At 39.9% G+C, this 15,655-nt stretch overlaps 1 protein-coding gene across 2 annotated transcripts; it reads left to right on the forward strand.

The window, feature by feature from the left end:
* Positions 1-31: 31 nt before the first annotated feature.
* OGFRL1 (opioid growth factor receptor like 1) lies at positions 32-15,103 on the forward strand. 2 transcript variants are annotated; one of them, XM_084514246.1, is made up of 7 exons: positions 32-463; positions 2,026-2,112; positions 2,719-2,797; positions 5,423-5,501; positions 5,594-5,660; positions 5,800-5,945; positions 7,542-15,103. In XM_084514246.1, the coding sequence occupies exons 1-7, from the start codon at positions 224-226 to the stop codon at positions 8,299-8,301; spliced, it is 1,458 nt and encodes a 485-aa protein (XP_084370372.1). In that variant the 5' UTR covers positions 32-223; the 3' UTR covers positions 8,302-15,103. The 2 variants fall into 2 exon arrangements, with proteins under 2 accessions (XP_084370372.1, XP_084370371.1); XM_084514245.1 differs by having other exon boundaries at positions 33-463; positions 2,716-2,797.
* Positions 15,104-15,655: the final 552 nt, after the last annotated feature.

Raw genomic sequence — 15,655 nt, forward strand, 5'->3', positions numbered from 1 at the left:
AGCTCCGCCCCGCGCCCGCCCGTGGGCTGTGGCCGGGCGGCAGCGGAGCAGCCTCGGCCGCCGCCATGCAGCCGCCGCCGCCGCCTCCCCGCCCCGCCATGCCGCAGCCGTAGGCAGCCGCCGGCCGCTCGCAGCCCTCGGCCCCCGGGAGGCGGCGGAGGCGGCGGTGGCGGTGGCGGCGGGCCCTGCCTTAGCCTCGCCCTGCCCTGCCCTGCCCTGCCCGATGGGCAGCCTGCTGAGCGGCGTCAGCTTCAAGGAGCCCACCACGGTGGAGGACTGCGACTCCACCTGGGAGACCGACTCGGAGCCCGAGCCGCCGCCGGAGCCCGCCGGGGACCCGCGGCCCCTGGAAGGGGCGGGCGCGGCCGGGGGAGCCGCCGAGGAGCCGCCCGCTGACGGCCGGCCCCGGGAGCCGCCGGGGGACGCGGAGCGGGCCGAGGCCGACACCGCCAGCCCCGAGCAGGTACCGCCCGCCCCGCTGCCCCCCCGGGAAGGGCTCGGCCGGGCCTCGGCAGCCCGTGAGCCCCGGGGGTGGAGGAGCTGAGGCCGGGCAGGGCAGCCGGGGGGGGCTCCCCAGTCTGCTGCGGAGCGCTCCGTGCTGGCCCCCGGGGGTTGCTCGGCCCAAAACGCTGGCCCTAAAGCGTATAAAGGGGTGCTCTGCCGAAACTGCTGGCCCTGAAGCGTTTACAGGGCTGCTTTGGCAATAATCTCACGGAATTTAGGAATCAAGGCATGGGGGACCAGCTGGGGCCAGGTTTTAGCCTGCTGGATGTACCTCATTTGTATTTGGTTCAGACACTGCCATAGTGCAAAATTAAATTGGTGTAAGTGTTTTATCCGCTTCTGCATGATGTATGGCAATAGATAACTAAAGCCTGGTGCTGCCGGGTACCTCACGCAGGAGGGACGGCGTGCTCAGGGCAACCTGCTTCACCTGTAGGTGTGGTCAGAGATAGCCTTGCGAAAGGATGCTCCAGGACAGGTGCTTGCTCGCCAATAACATCATCTTAATAAGCAGCAGGATGTGCAGCTATAAAGGGGAATGTCCAGTGCAGTCACAGGGAATTTCCCCCTTTTCGACTTCACTTCAGCCCATTGTATGTATAGTGCAAGGAGTTCCCTCATTTGGTCACTGGTTTTAGAGTAGAGACTTATTTTAGTGAACTAACCCGTACAAAACTCTTAGTTACGGTACAGGCATGAAGAAATGTTGAAGAACATGAAGTGGTCGCTAGCAAGCTGAATTCTCTCTAGACTACTACTTCATTTTCCTCAATAAGTGCAGGCTTTTCAAGTGTGCTGTCAAGTCAGTGGGATTGTTTCCACTGTCCTTGATACACTCTGGTTGTTTCAGGTCATAGCTTCAAAGCGTCTGGGGTTCAGTACAGGGTCTCCTATGAGTATATTTTCTCTATGTGAGTGTTTTTTTTTTTTTTTTTGGTGTTTAGTGGTATTTCTTGCTAGGATTTAAGTTCTGAGAAATGAATAATAGAAAATGGTTCAAGAAGGTATTTGAACTGCAAGTTAGCTTGTCTATGACTATTCATTTTCTTCCATAGGACGTTAGTGATAGCAGTTAACACAACATGCACACGACAGATAGTATTTGCAGATAGTATGGTTTCCAAAGTGTCTCTGTACTTTCACGTTCAATTACTTGTTTTGTCTTCTGTTGGCACTTCCTGGTTAACTTCAAAGTCTGACATTTGGAAATGACAGTAAACTTGTTGGTTTAAATTCAGCCTCATTGGAAGGATGCCTAATAGCCATACTTTTGGGTTTTGCTGAGTTTTGTTGTGGTTTTTGTTGTGGTTGGTTGGTTCTTTTGATTTAGGTTCAAAGTATGTGGTGTGAAGTATGCGGCAGGGAGATGCCTGGTGTTTGACCAGGCAGCAGGCAAATACATCTACTTGTGTATGTTTACATTGCTGAAATCCATTATGAAAAATAATTATTTTGATATTACCCAGGTTCAGTATTTAGTGTGTTTGTTTATGGTTATTATCTATTTTTTAAATGTTTCAGAGCAGTGATGGAACTGAGCTGACAGCCAAGCCAAAGAGAAGCTTCTATGCAGCAAGAGATTTATACAAGTACCGACACCAGTATCCAGTAAGAATATTTTATGCTTTAAAATTCCCCATTTAGTAGAGAGCAGCACACAACCTAAAAATTCCTAAACTTTATGGTGCCTAATAAATACGAGGAATTAGTGTAATCAAAAAGCTGTTGCAAAGGTCCGATGTATTTAAGCGGGAGAGGGATGAAACTAGCAGGAGAGGGGTGAAACATCTTCTCATCCTAGATGTAAATGCAAGCACATGAGGTGTGTAAGCCTGGGAATAATGGCAGGAGCCCAGGAAAATATGTGTGCCTTGAATGCTGATAAGGGTGGATAAAGTTTGGACTTGATATTATTTGTCTCTTGGAAATTCCTTGAGACCAAAGTCTGGGTGCTGCTATGCTTGCAGCTCTGACTTGGTAGAAGGCACCAGTCAGAAGGAACTGGCACATCCTTAAAGTGTTTTACCTGGGCTGAATCTTTATGCATGTGACTTCCAGTTTTCCTAAAATGTTGAAATATTTTTGTCCTCAAATTGTTCAGAGAGCAGAATGTTACTTTGTGGGTATTCTCTGTAGTGTGGGTTGTTTTGTTTTGTTTGTGTTTTCTGTTTTGTTTTGTAGGGTGATAATGTCCTGTTTTCTTTCTTTCAGCAGAACTTTAAGGATCTTCGATACCAAAATGACTTGTGCAATCTCCGCTTTTACAAAAACAAAATCCCTTTTAAGCCCGATGGTGAGTAATCTGGGACAATAGTAGTGATAACAGAAGAATGTTCGACGCTTATAGTAACAAAGCGAAACTGTAGCGATAATTACCGTGCTGACAAATTAGAGGTGTATGGCTATATTTAGTGTGATTTAAACCTCCTCTGTTGCTTATCAATTAACATGTTGATAAGCAAGTTGTGCTTAAGCCAAAGTTTTGCATTTTTCAGAATGATGTAATATAAGGTGTTGTTTACACAACGGATTTAGAGCAGTGGCACTGCCTTTTATTAAACAAAGATAAAGTTGTTCCACCATGCTTTGCAAACTCCTGGCGCTTGAAAAGGAGTGGCAGGGATCAGGGTGTTATTCCTAGCACTGTGTGAGGGGAAAATGAATGCACTGTCACTTCCTCATATGTGAGAAATTATTTTATTATCATTGTTATAATAATCAAAGCCCCTGGTGGTTCTGGTAATGAAGCAGGACCCTCACATGCAAGGTTCTGCATGAATACTGAAAGAGCTGAAAGATGACAAACCTGGCTCTAGAGAGTTTGCTATCCTCTTGTCTCTCATGCTTTGACTGCAGACAGATGGAGAAGCAGAAGGGGACAATAAAACAGTAGTGGTTAGAATGATAGACAGGAGTCTTGGCACATGAGAGCTTAGCCATTGACAAAAAAAAAAAATTGCGATCAAAAATACTCTTTTGAGAGTTTTGAAAGAATGAGGCGGAGGTTACTTTGAGGGTGTTTGCAGACAGATCCTCTTGGCACGAGGACAGCTTGGGAGGAAATACAAGAGTGTATATTTGAATACAGAAGAAATGAGAAGTGGAGGCTGCGGTTGAGGGCTGGCCAGAGGCAGGCATCAGTCTCATGGCAGCGCATGGGTTGTGACAAGGTGGGGTGGAGCGGGTCACAAAAGACTTTGAAAATAAAGGCATGTAGTTTTTCTTTGATGTTACAGAAAAGGGCTTCACAATGGAACAACACAAAGCAAAAAAGTCAGTGTTTTTTTTTTTTAAAAAAAAGGTGTAGTGTAGAAACATGATCTTAGCAGCAGCATTCAGAGTAGATGTAAGTGTGTCAGCAGTGTACTTTTCAAGGCTGGTAAAAAGGATGTTAAGGTGCAAAACATCAAACTTCTGATGGAATATTATACAGAATGGTGTAAAGACATCAATATAGCCTGGAAGGTTGGAAGTAACAGCTGCTTAAAGGCAAGGTAGTGATAATAACCTCAGCAATCAAGAAGATAAATCAGGTAATGCGAAAGAAAGATAAGGCTTCTGTTTTAATTATCTTGAGCTTTATCTAGATATCCACAAGCAAATATTAAAGACTGTTTTTAGCTTGGCAAGAGGAGTTGAATCGATGAGTTACTAGTAACAGAGAAAGCATTACACAGAGAACTGAAAGAAAGATAAAGGTACTGAGGACCATGTGAACCTGAAACTGAAAGCCTGAAAAGGTTTGGGGTGGGGGGAATCCTTTAAAAGGCAAAAAAATAAGGAGGTATTCCAGAAGGTTAGCCAGGAGGTATTCCAGAAGGTTAGCCTTTTCCAGCCTTGCATGCGCTGTAAATCCCATGTTCTTGGCAACCCCTTTGACTGGCTTTTTTCTCCATTGTATGAAGAAAAGCAGCAGGTGAGCTCTTGTCACTGGGACTGAGGTAGAAATTTTCACTGGGCAGGAATAGAGTTGTACAACATGTCATGTACAACAGGAGACTATTTACGTGGGGCTTTGAGCTTTTTGGGCTGCCGCTGTGCTATTTGACTTTGGGAGAGGCCGTGCTGCGGTGGTAAAATATTGTTGGTTTCTGAGCAGAAATAGGCTAATGTTGTGCGTTCATGGAAAGAGATTGTGTAGCTTTTGGAGCAAGTAACCTCCTCTTGTGTATTTGTACGGTGCCTGGAAAAGAGATGCCCTGGCCCACGACTGAATGGTCTCAGTGCAAAGAATGATTTCTTTTGTGTGTGCTTTGTCTCCTTTTTCTCTCACTGTCTTTCTGAGAGAAACTGACTAAAACCCACAACTGTTTTGAGACTACTAAAAGCTGAAATTCCCATTTGTTGAGCTTGGCCCCAAGGTTGGACTCATAGCAGAAAATATTCAATACATCAATTCTTTTGGCCACAGATAATTGCAAAATATTTTCAAATCTTGTTATTATTTATAGCTGGAAGGATTCCTGGAATAAAAGATCTATTGAAGTGTTGAGACTGTGTAATACTAAGGCAATATATATGCAGAGCTTTCTCATGTTAAAGAAATGGCAGGTGATTGTGTTTTAGTATTTTGCATAAGTGATTTGTCAATGTGTGCTAAAGGAATCTAGGACATGAGATGTTCAGAAAAGCGTATTTTTCAGAGGTTATTGTTGCATACCCTCTACGGGTAAGTACCTTGGTATAAGTCAGTTGATTTTGTTTGTATTGAAATTTGATGAAACTCTTGTCTTTAATTAAGTTTTAGTAACTAAATTATTTTTAATTTAAAATTAACGTTTGCAACAGACCTTACTTTACATAGGATGTGAAAGAAAAAAGTTTGTATTTTGTCACTGTGTTAATATGGCGTGTACTTCATGTAGCTGAAAGCTGATGTTGATGGCTACTTAACAGTTTCCCAATTATTTTTATGCAGGGGTTTACATTGAAGAAGTCCTAAATAAATGGAAAGGAGACTATGAGAAACTGGAACATAACCACACTTACATACAGTGGTCGGTCACTTACTACCTTTTTCTGTTTCAAAGCATTGCATTGATTCAGTGTTTATATGCTGGAAATTGTAATGTGCTTTTTCTTTTAACAGGCTTTTCCCACTGAGGGAACAAGGTCTGAACTTCTATGCTAAAGAACTAACTACATATGAAATTGAGGTAATACAAGTTGAGCTTAAAACAAACCACATTAATATTGATACCTAACTACTTTTTATTATGTGGAGTTGTTTTCTGCGATGCAGAAGTTCTTGCTTCAGTGCCACTAAGAATTTTGGATATATTCTTTGTTTATTAGGAGTTCAAGAAAACAAAGGAAGCAATTAGAAGATTCCTTTTGGCTTACAAAATGATGTTGGAGTTTTTTGGAATAAAACTAATTGATAAAACTGGAAACGTAGCCCGAGCTGCTAACTGGCAAGAAAGATTTCAGCATTTGAATGAGTAAGTAATGACATCCACTCAACACTCTAGAATTGCCATAGAATCTCTTTAGCCTTTTGTTTCCTAGGGAAAGGAAGATGTATTTTCCAAAGAATAGAAATAGTCTGTAACTGGTTTGTGTCAGTATGTGGATGTTCTTCCTTCCCCTTTTTTTGATTGTGCTTCTCACCCGTTAGCAGTCTAAGTGACATCAGTGAATTCCCCACAAATACAACTTCAGATGGTGCTGAAGAAGATCACAATTCCAAACTAATTTGTCTGTCTTGCTACTGAGAGCATTGTCACTTGATCCCAAAGCACTGCTTCTCAATTATGAGGAATGAGATGCTTATTTTGTAATCACGTTTCTTCTTGAGAAAAATCAAGTTCTCCACAGCTGTATAGAAGCTAAGTAATAAAGATTTCCCTCCCTTCTCCAAACATGATCCGTGTTGGATTTAATACTTTTTAACAGCAGTGCCTAACTGGAGAGGTTTAGACATTTATTAAGTCAAACTTTACCCCCAGCTTTCAGCAAAATGCTATCTGTCATCATCCTTTGGCATTGTGGGGAGCTTGAGTTTGCGCTGAATTTTTGTCCAATGCAGTTGTATCAAAATTTCTCTTCAAATCTTGTAATCACTTTTGTAATACCTCTGACCATAGAGCTAAAGATTGGACAAAACAAAAATACTGCAAGAAAACAAACAAAAACTTGTTACTTAAGGTAGAATTGCTAATGACTAAATGTGAATGAATAATGAAAGTAACCACTAATTTTACTCGAATATTATGAGCTAATTGACAGGTATGTACTCAGGCTCAGGCCATAGATAAAAGACAGTTTCAGGAGGCCCAAATGAAAGGCACTGCACATTCTTACATTGTAATTACTATATTATTATTATTATATATAGTAATGATATAAGTGTGTGTGACTATATGTGTGTAGCTACTCACTATAAATAATATCAGTGAGCAGCTATGCTAGTTTAAATCAGGAACTGAGACTCTCTTTAGTTAAGTTTGGCCATCTGAAATTCAGACATTTCGGTTTCACTATTCACCTAGGCATACTTCATGAAGAAATAGTATTTCAGAAAAACTTCCAGAAGATAACTCATTCCATTTATCTTAGATATATGTTATGATAGAAGGACTTGCTCTCCAGGGGTGCCTGTTTTGCCTCTCAGGACTGTCTGTCTAAGTAATGTAGGTAGCTAGCTTAGAGTGGAGAGACAGCTTCTAAATGGCTAAGGTGTAGTCTAGTGAATCATGTTCTGTAGCTGTATGACTACAATACACTACAAGAAAAATGTTTTATAAAAATGACTGCTTTCTCCTTGGAAAAATATATACAGTAGAAGGAATCAAAATTGGTACACAGTGCTTTTCTTTCATCTACTGCCTCAGTGCCTTTTGCAGACACTAATTTTCACTTCCAACATCCTCACAAAGAAGGTACTAGCAAGCTTCATCAGCTGTGAGAAATTAAAGTACAGAATCCTTGAAGTACATGTCTTGAATGATTAAAAATGAGTGAGGAATTGCAGTTCCAGTTCTGTAAGGATTTTCTTTTCTGGTTCAATGGAATTATTTCAACCTTTTCTTCCAAAGGTCTCAACACAACTACTTGAGAATCACTCGAATTCTGAAAAGTCTTGGTGAACTTGGATATGAGAGTTTCAAATCTCCCCTGGTAAAATTTATTCTCCATGAAGCTCTTGTCGAAGATACCATTCCCAATATTAAGCAAAGTGCTCTAGAATATTTTGTGTATACTATTAGAGACCGAAGAGAAAGGAGAAAACTCCTGAGATTTGCCCAGCAACATTACACACCATCAGAGCATTTTATCTGGGGACCCCCAAAAAAGCAGAAGTCGGAGGGAAACAAAACAAGTAAAAAACCAGCATCTCCTATTTCTATTCACAGTAGTTACATTTCTAAGCATAAGAAGCCGAAAGAGCCTAAGAGTACATCCACGAGTGGAAGCTCAACTAGTAAAGCAACTGAAGAAAGAAAGGTAGAACTCACAAAAAGTGGAGAAGAAAATGAGCAGGATGAACAAGAAATGAACTGTGATGCTCTTAAGCAAAACAGCAGTGAAAAGAACAGTGATCCTGATACTAGTCAGCTTTCAAAACCAGAAGAAACTCATGATACTTCAGACAAAAAGGAGGATGCTCCTCATTCAAAAAAAGAGGATGAAAGTATGGACAGTGACTCCGGAAGTCATCCAAGTGTTGTAGAGAAAGATTTATGTGACACTGAGAATTGTTCAAATAGCACGTCAGCAGATGTACAAGATAGCCTTGATACGGATATGCTTTCAGAGGAGACCACCACAAAAACTAAGGATGACCTCAAATCATGAGTCTGAGGTTAAAAATCATTGTTTCATAATGAATGAAGCGAATTATTCATCACTTTTTCATTTTGCATAACATTTACATCAAATCTAGTATAAAGTGTTCATGAGACTTTGCTTGTTGTGAATGCATCAGATTAGACTTCTGTTAGGTTAATGAATTTTACCTTTTTTTAATCTCAGTTTATCAGATAAAAATCAAGTATGGTTATTTAAAATAATTGTGTACGTTCAAAGCCTAGGAATTCATTATCTTTTCCAGACAGATTGCATAGGAAAAAAATAGCTATTCCATTACATTCATCTTTCTTTTTTTAACCTAAAACTTACTAGAAATAGAAACTCTTGAAACTTAAAAATTCTGATATTCCTTTTACATTGCTTTAAATTTTTATTTCTTTTTTATGAAATGGCTAGAAATTCTTTGAAGAGCAAAGCTTTTCCCTAGCAGATTTTAAATTTTTTTGGGGGGGGAACTATATTTATGTTAATGGCAGTATTTGCACAGCATTTTACCATAGATTAGCACCCTTGTCTGAGACACTAGGTAATAGATAGCAAAATATCTTATGCAGCTGGGTATCCTTTACATCAAATAAAAGTTTAACTTACAGTGAAACTGTATCCACAGCTCTTGGGTACAAGGGAAGATGCACTTTAAACTTCTTTTAGGCCCTTTGAAGTTTTCTCATGACTCATTCACCACTTCTGCTACCTTGAGGTGAGGTGGGATTGTTTTTAGCTGTGGTCTCAGTGTGAAAGCACTCTGTTGATCAGCTCGCCCAGCTGGCTTCGGCACCTGTGAAGCCTCTGTCCCTGGAAATCAACCACCAACAGCTCAAAAGCAGTGTCTTCACAGCAAAGTACTGCTTAAGCATCAAAGCCATCAGAGAGACCGTCACGAGGCCTGTCCAGCTGGATCGTAACTGAATTTGGACATTTCTTGGCCAGTTTTGGTTGAGATCTGTACAATGCTGAACCCACAGATGCTGGTCTGTGAGAGAAAGGGATTCCAGCTGTCTCGTTCCTCCCTTTGCTCTATCAGAGGTCTTTCACACTGCTTAATGCTATTTTCATAATGGGCTGAAACCTGAGAAAAGCCAGCCTGCTAGCATGACTGGAGCCCAACAGATAGGAATTTCCCAATTAAGATCTTCCCCAGAGTTGTTTACTTAAGGACCATCTGCTTTCCCTGAGCATCCTCTGCTGACTTCATGCCATTCAATCTAGCAAGACACTACCCAGCGAGTTAATTGTATGAATTAAAAAATAATGCAGGTAGAACTCATGCTTTCTACAGTCCTAAAATAGTCTAAAACTTCTATATGTATTTTCTATTTTAAAATGTATATATAATCCACTGCCTTTAATGTATTTTTGATGAAATATTATAAAGCAAGTACCTGACTACAGTTTGAGTGTCAGAGTGCTGCAAGACTTGATTCAAGTCTTGTAACTCAAAATGACAACGTCTTCAGGGGTTTCAAAGCATAGACAAGATGTCTTATATTTTTCTGTGTCGCTAGTTCCCATTATGGCAGTACATCACTCCTTGCTTTCCCCGGCTAGTATTGTTTCTTGGGGTCACACAGAGTTGTAGTTAGAGATCTGGGTACCTATGGACAATAACTAAACTCTTTCCATCCAAAAAAAAGGCAGGGAAGTGGAAAGTCACATTCCTCCATTTCTGTGCTGTCTTATAAGGAAAGGGACATCATATTTGTGAGTTGTTTCTGGCTTTGTGTTTTGTGTTTTTGAGGGTAGCCCAGGTCGCTCCAACAGGCATTAAGTCTGTCCGAATGGAAATGTCCCAGAGAATTCCCCCCCAGCCACTGTTTTAACAAAGGCTGGTGCTGAGAATTACCTTCAAATTCCCCTGGACTTAAACCACTTCCATGTTTGGACCTGACCTGAGTAGAAGGGGACAGGAAATGCTTGGATAAAATTGGTCCATGTAGTTAAAGACTCTAAACCCACGCATACATGCAGGGAGGACAGCTTTATGTTCTGCCTCTGACTTTTTAAATCTCGAGTGCCTAACCTTGCCAACTTAATAGCATTGTTTAACATAGTTATTTCTTGAATGGCATAGGGAAAATTTACACTGTGCATGAAGAACATAACCGTAAGGTAGCTAGTTATACAGAACCTGCAATTTCTAGACTTTAATACTGAAGTTAACCATTTTTTTAAAAATTACATAGTGTTCAACTGGAATAGGGGACACTGGGGGTGTTATATTTATGTTGTAATTTGACTGAACATAGATGATCTCAGGAGATTTTCCGTCTTTTGACTACTGAACAACAACAGAAAGAGAAACCCATAGCTCTTAAACCAGAAAGCTCTTGGGATGCACATCCAAAATATTTCTCTGCAGTATGTTATTGTGACACAGCTTTCACCTATATATGCTTGCTGGTTGACCACTTGTAATTGCGTACTTAATCTAAGAAATTACTTTTTCTGTTTGTTTGTCTATTTATTTATTCATTTATTTTTGTTTGTTTGTTTTCACCTGGCAGGGCTTTGCAGTAAGGGCCCAGTGTGTCTTAAAATACAGTTGATAACTTTGAAACCTTTATCCTTATTAACTTAAAAAATAAAATAAACAAAAAAAAATAAAATCCCCAATTCAGGATAATTCTGTCACTTTTTATAGAAGTGAGAATAGCAGTGACATGTCAATTAGCCTTGAAGAACTTTGTGGTAAGACACGTTTTTTATTTCTGATGGCCTTCTGCTTTCTGTACCCTTTGTGTTATAGCTGTACCAACAGAATTACTCCCATGGGACACTTCAACTTCAGCTAAAAAATTCTGTGTAAAATGTGAGGGTTTACCATTATTTTCATGGAGGAGTTGTTTCTCCTGATTTTCTAAGTGCTTGAAAGAAGGATTCACTGCAGAGCAGTCGCACAGTGTAGAGTGCCATGGAGATTTGTGGGGATCAAGTGAGTGCACTCTATGAGTTTTAGTACAGAATGATGTCCTTAGCAGCCAGAAGTGCCCTGTTTTCTTTAGTTTTTAAGATTTCCTTAGTTTCCTTAGTTTTTAAGGCTTTCAGGTTTCCAAGTGTTCTTGTAGATGCCAGCGCTTAATTATTTAAGCATTACTTCAGAAAATTAATGTGTGCAAAGAAAGTCAGGACAATTGCTCATTATTAAACTTGTTGCTTCTTGTTTTTTCTTTTTTTTTTTAAGTCTTGCTGTGCACTTAAGTATTCAGGGATTTCTGCGTACCTCTATTACAATGCATTTTGGCCATGTTTTACCAGAATCTGACCTAGTCCCGTATTAATTGAGTGGGGCCTCCCATGTAGGGGTTCTTTCCCAACAAGTACATCTGAACAGCCTCTGATGCTGAGGGAGAAGCGTGCACATTCATACACCTGTGCATTTGATTTTACCCATCCCACAGTGAGGGTGTATGAATGTGCAACTTGACAACCTGAGTGCACACGTGCAAATGAGGACAATTGCACAAATCATGCAAAAATACAGCACTTTAAGATTAATTAGCTCTGCACCCTACTAGCTAGGACGTAACTGTGCCTCGGTACCTGAGGATGGGTTGGCATAGAGGCTAAAAGCTTGGATACGTGAGGTATGCACTGCAGACTGTTCAGATCAGAAGAGTTAGCATGTGCACTTGTCTGGGAGCAGAACCAAGCTTCTGGTGTCTGTTGCTCCTATTTAAAGGTGTGATCCTGAAGGATGCTAAAAATATTTTCCGTAAGCCTTTGGGAGCTGTTCTGTGGCTTGGTCAGCTCCTCAGTTTCCTGCTCCTAAGTTTACAGCAGCCTGATGCATTAGGTATTTGTGTAATCATAGGTAATATTTCATCTAACCTAGTGTAAGCCTCCTTTAATTATTCCAGGATGATTCTAACAATCTACAGTTGTACTGTACCTGTACTAGAACCAGAAAGTTTACAGACCCTATAAGCTTTGTATAATTTTGATGGATGATCCAATAAGGTAAGTCAAGGGAGATATAATATATTTAAATAGAAATCAGCTCGTGTTTTTTTTTTCTTTTTTTCTTTCTTTTTTTAATTTTTTAATAAAATTTATATCTGTTTAATTGAATTATTTTGTGTACCTTTCTTTTCCTGAAATTTGTGGTGGTAGTGATTTATCCAATGGCTGAGAAGCATGGGGGAGTAGTAAAGGCCATGTGGAGAACCAAAAGGTAGAAGTACTGTTACAGACAACTTGGTAACAGCCTTTTGTGATCATATTTGTGATACAAACCTAATACCTGTAGACAATTTCTAACCATGTTTATGAAGGAAAGGCAAGTCCTCTTAGACAAGGTATCACCCAAGATGATACAACAGTATTTAGAAAAAATAATCCTAGTCAAAATATTTATAGAAATGGAAAGCACTTTCCTCTTAGAAGATACAGTATCGCCTCTTTGTATTAGAAGCAAGTGATAATAAATACAGTAATGCAAAACTGATCACAAATAATAGTAAGATGCATATGTTTGAGTGAAAATGTATCCCTTAATTTTTTTATCCCTTATTATACTTTTATAGGTAATGTATTAAATTTCCTTGACAGAAGCAGTATTTATGAATAAGATGCAAATAAATGTATGAAGTTTCTCCATCAATAAAACTGTGACAAAATCATGTTAATGGTGTATGTTAGCTTAAGAACTACCATTATGGATCGGAACCAAAGATATATCTAGCCTTGTATCCTGTCACCAACAGTGGCCATCAACAGATTGTGGGAAAGAACAGTTAAAATTTGTTTTTTTTCTCTATGATTTTTTTCCGTTTTTAAACTCGTGCATTCTTTCAGCCTCAGCGATCCCTGTTGGCTACGAGCTCCACATCTTAGTTTAGTGTTGTTTGCAAAAAGTAATCTCTTTTTTGTCTCAAATTTGTTTATTCAGGAATTGCTAGTGCGTTTGAACACAATTACTGAAAGATGAACACTAATCCATTTCCTGTTCTTAAAAGCCTTGGGATATTGTAATGCTAAGATACCTGCTTAGGCAGAAAATGTAGTCACTTGTTCTATGCTGATGACAGTATTATCTTACGTGTCCCTTCTGAATAAAGTTTTTACACATAAATTGTTCTATATAAAGTATTAGAAGTCAGATTCCAAATGCAAAAATGATTGTTTTTTATCTCTGTCAGTGTGAAAGCAAGATCAAAGGCAAAACCTTTTCCTAGCCCACATCTGAGTGAGGTAGCACTGGTTTTGGAGACAAGTAGTAAGGGCATCTATTTGGGCCAGCGTAAATGGGTGTAACATTGTGATTATGTAGAAGACAAAAGTCCTGTCTGAGGTGTGCAGGGAACCGTGCTCCTCATTTCGTATTTCAGTAAGTTACTTTGATTCATGTCCAATTCCAGCTGAATTCAAGTAACTGCTCAAATGGCATTCCTGCTGGAGAAGGGAGCTTGAAAATGAAGGGTGGGACAAAAAGGCCTAAGCATGGACTCCCTGCTCTCCTTTCACATCACAGTCAGGACCGTAATAGTAGATTCGCTGCTCACAGGTATTTAAATGCAGTCCTCCAAGAGGAATGTAAATTGTGTCTCTGTAATATCTCTGTGCTCTGTATTGCCTGAGAATTATTTATTTTCCTGGGATCTGTGTTCCTTTTACATCCCACGTTCTTGAGTATACCTACTTAAGACCATCAGGGAAAGCAAGAGTTTATTTTAAAGAATATATTTAATACGTGCCATATGTAGTGGACTCTAAACTACAGCTCAAAAGCTATATGAGATCAATTAAAGGGAGGCCTCCTGTGGCTTTACGCTTATAATCACTTTTATATTTATTTTCAGAAGCATAAAGCTGTTTGCTGTAAAATAACAAATGTGAGAATTGGCAAATTGTTCTGAAGGAAGTCTCTTACTTCTGAGGAACTTGGCACTTTTTAATTCTACCACGCTTACAAGTCTAGTGGCGTATTCATCAACTGAAGTTTATTGTGAAATATACTGAATGTATTTACTGCTGTGGCTAACTGTGAAATTTATTGTTTTGCAGTAAAACAGGTTATGGCATTTTTATTTGGGGGACCTGCCGAAGCATGTTTGCTGATCATTAGTTGTTCCTTTTTCTGTGTCTTAACCTATCCCTCGACTGTTTGTACTTTCAGCAGTTTGAGTTCACAGACCGAAGATTTGGGTATAGGTTTGCACTGATACAATTCGGAGCTGTTGTGGACTTGATTGTTAAACGGTATTCTAAGAAAAAAAAAAAGTGTGGTAATTGATAAGAAAAAAAAAATAATGAAGAAACAAAACCCAACATTTTTTACTTGAGAACTGAAACAGCTACATGTCAGTTTTTATGAATGGTCCTGCTCTCTTCTCTGTATTCCTTTGCAGTGTTTGATCACAGAATGCCGTGCATGTTTGGTAGTACCAATACCATATGTATGTGGTAGGAGTGGTAACCAGTTTCTGGGTTTGTAATGCACTATAAAGATATATTTTATAATTCTGTAACTGTATGGCAGTGTTATGCCAAAAAAAAAATAATTGTATAAACATAAAAAGCAATAGTTTATGTTGCTTACTGCTATATTTTCGGTCATTTGTTTGTAAAATGAAATACTTGGATTTCCTTTCAGGTAAATATATTTTTAATAACAGCAGCCAAAAATCTCTAAACTAATAAAGCTTCTTCATTTAGCAGCATTGTTTTAGCAACATGTGCAAATACTATGTGCATCTAATATGTGTAATTGCTGTGCAGCGCTTGTTTGTATAGTCTTCTGTAAATGTATTAGCAGTTATAAGTAGGGCATTAAAGGCTCTGATCCTCCTTTTTTGTTGTCAGTGGCAAAACCACCGTGGAACCACAGAGGAACAAGGAAAGGCCCCAAGTGTGCTTTACTCAAAATTGTGGGATTTTTTTTTTTATTTCTAATTAAAGGAACAGACATACCAGGGCAACACTGTTCTGAGAGCATTTTTGCAAGATTAAAAGGTAAAACCTCCACAAGTCCCCCAGAGCAGGGAGCTTTCCACCTTATTCTCCAAGCTGCTGGCCTGTGGTGTGGCAGCTTCCCTTAGGCACTGTAAACCCCTGTGTGGGATGAAGGGATGTGTGGGGACCAGCTCACAGCCTGCATCATGCTTCCACAGCTCTATATCTGTTTCCTCCTAGAAGGGAGATCGGTGGATGCTCTGAACCTCCACATGTCAGAGACTATAAGCTTTTCGTGCCAGGAACACGCAAACACAGAGAAGGCAGGTGCATGAGTGCTTCATACAAGGTCTGCCTCTCATGAGGCTGGGAGTTGACATGGATATATTAACTCCCATGTTGCCATGTCATCCACCAAAGGGGCAGGTAGCCAATCCTACCCTATGCC

Source organism: Aythya ferina (genome assembly GCF_964211825.1).
Source record: "Aythya ferina genome assembly, chromosome: 3".
Taxonomy (NCBI): Eukaryota; Metazoa; Chordata; class Aves; order Anseriformes; family Anatidae; genus Aythya; species Aythya ferina.

Excerpts from the sequence above, each read along its gene's own strand:
- OGFRL1 (XM_084514245.1), top strand. The coding sequence starts at position 224 with ATGGGCAGCCTGCTGAGCGGCGTCAGCTTCAAGGAGCCCACCACGGTG. Across the intron at positions 464-2,025 it reads ACACCGCCAGCCCCGAGCAG|AGCAGTGATGGAACTGAGCT; the intron begins GTACCGCCCGCC and ends TAAATGTTTCAG. Across the intron at positions 5,502-5,593 it reads AACCACACTTACATACAGTG|GCTTTTCCCACTGAGGGAAC; the intron begins GTCGGTCACTTA and ends TTCTTTTAACAG.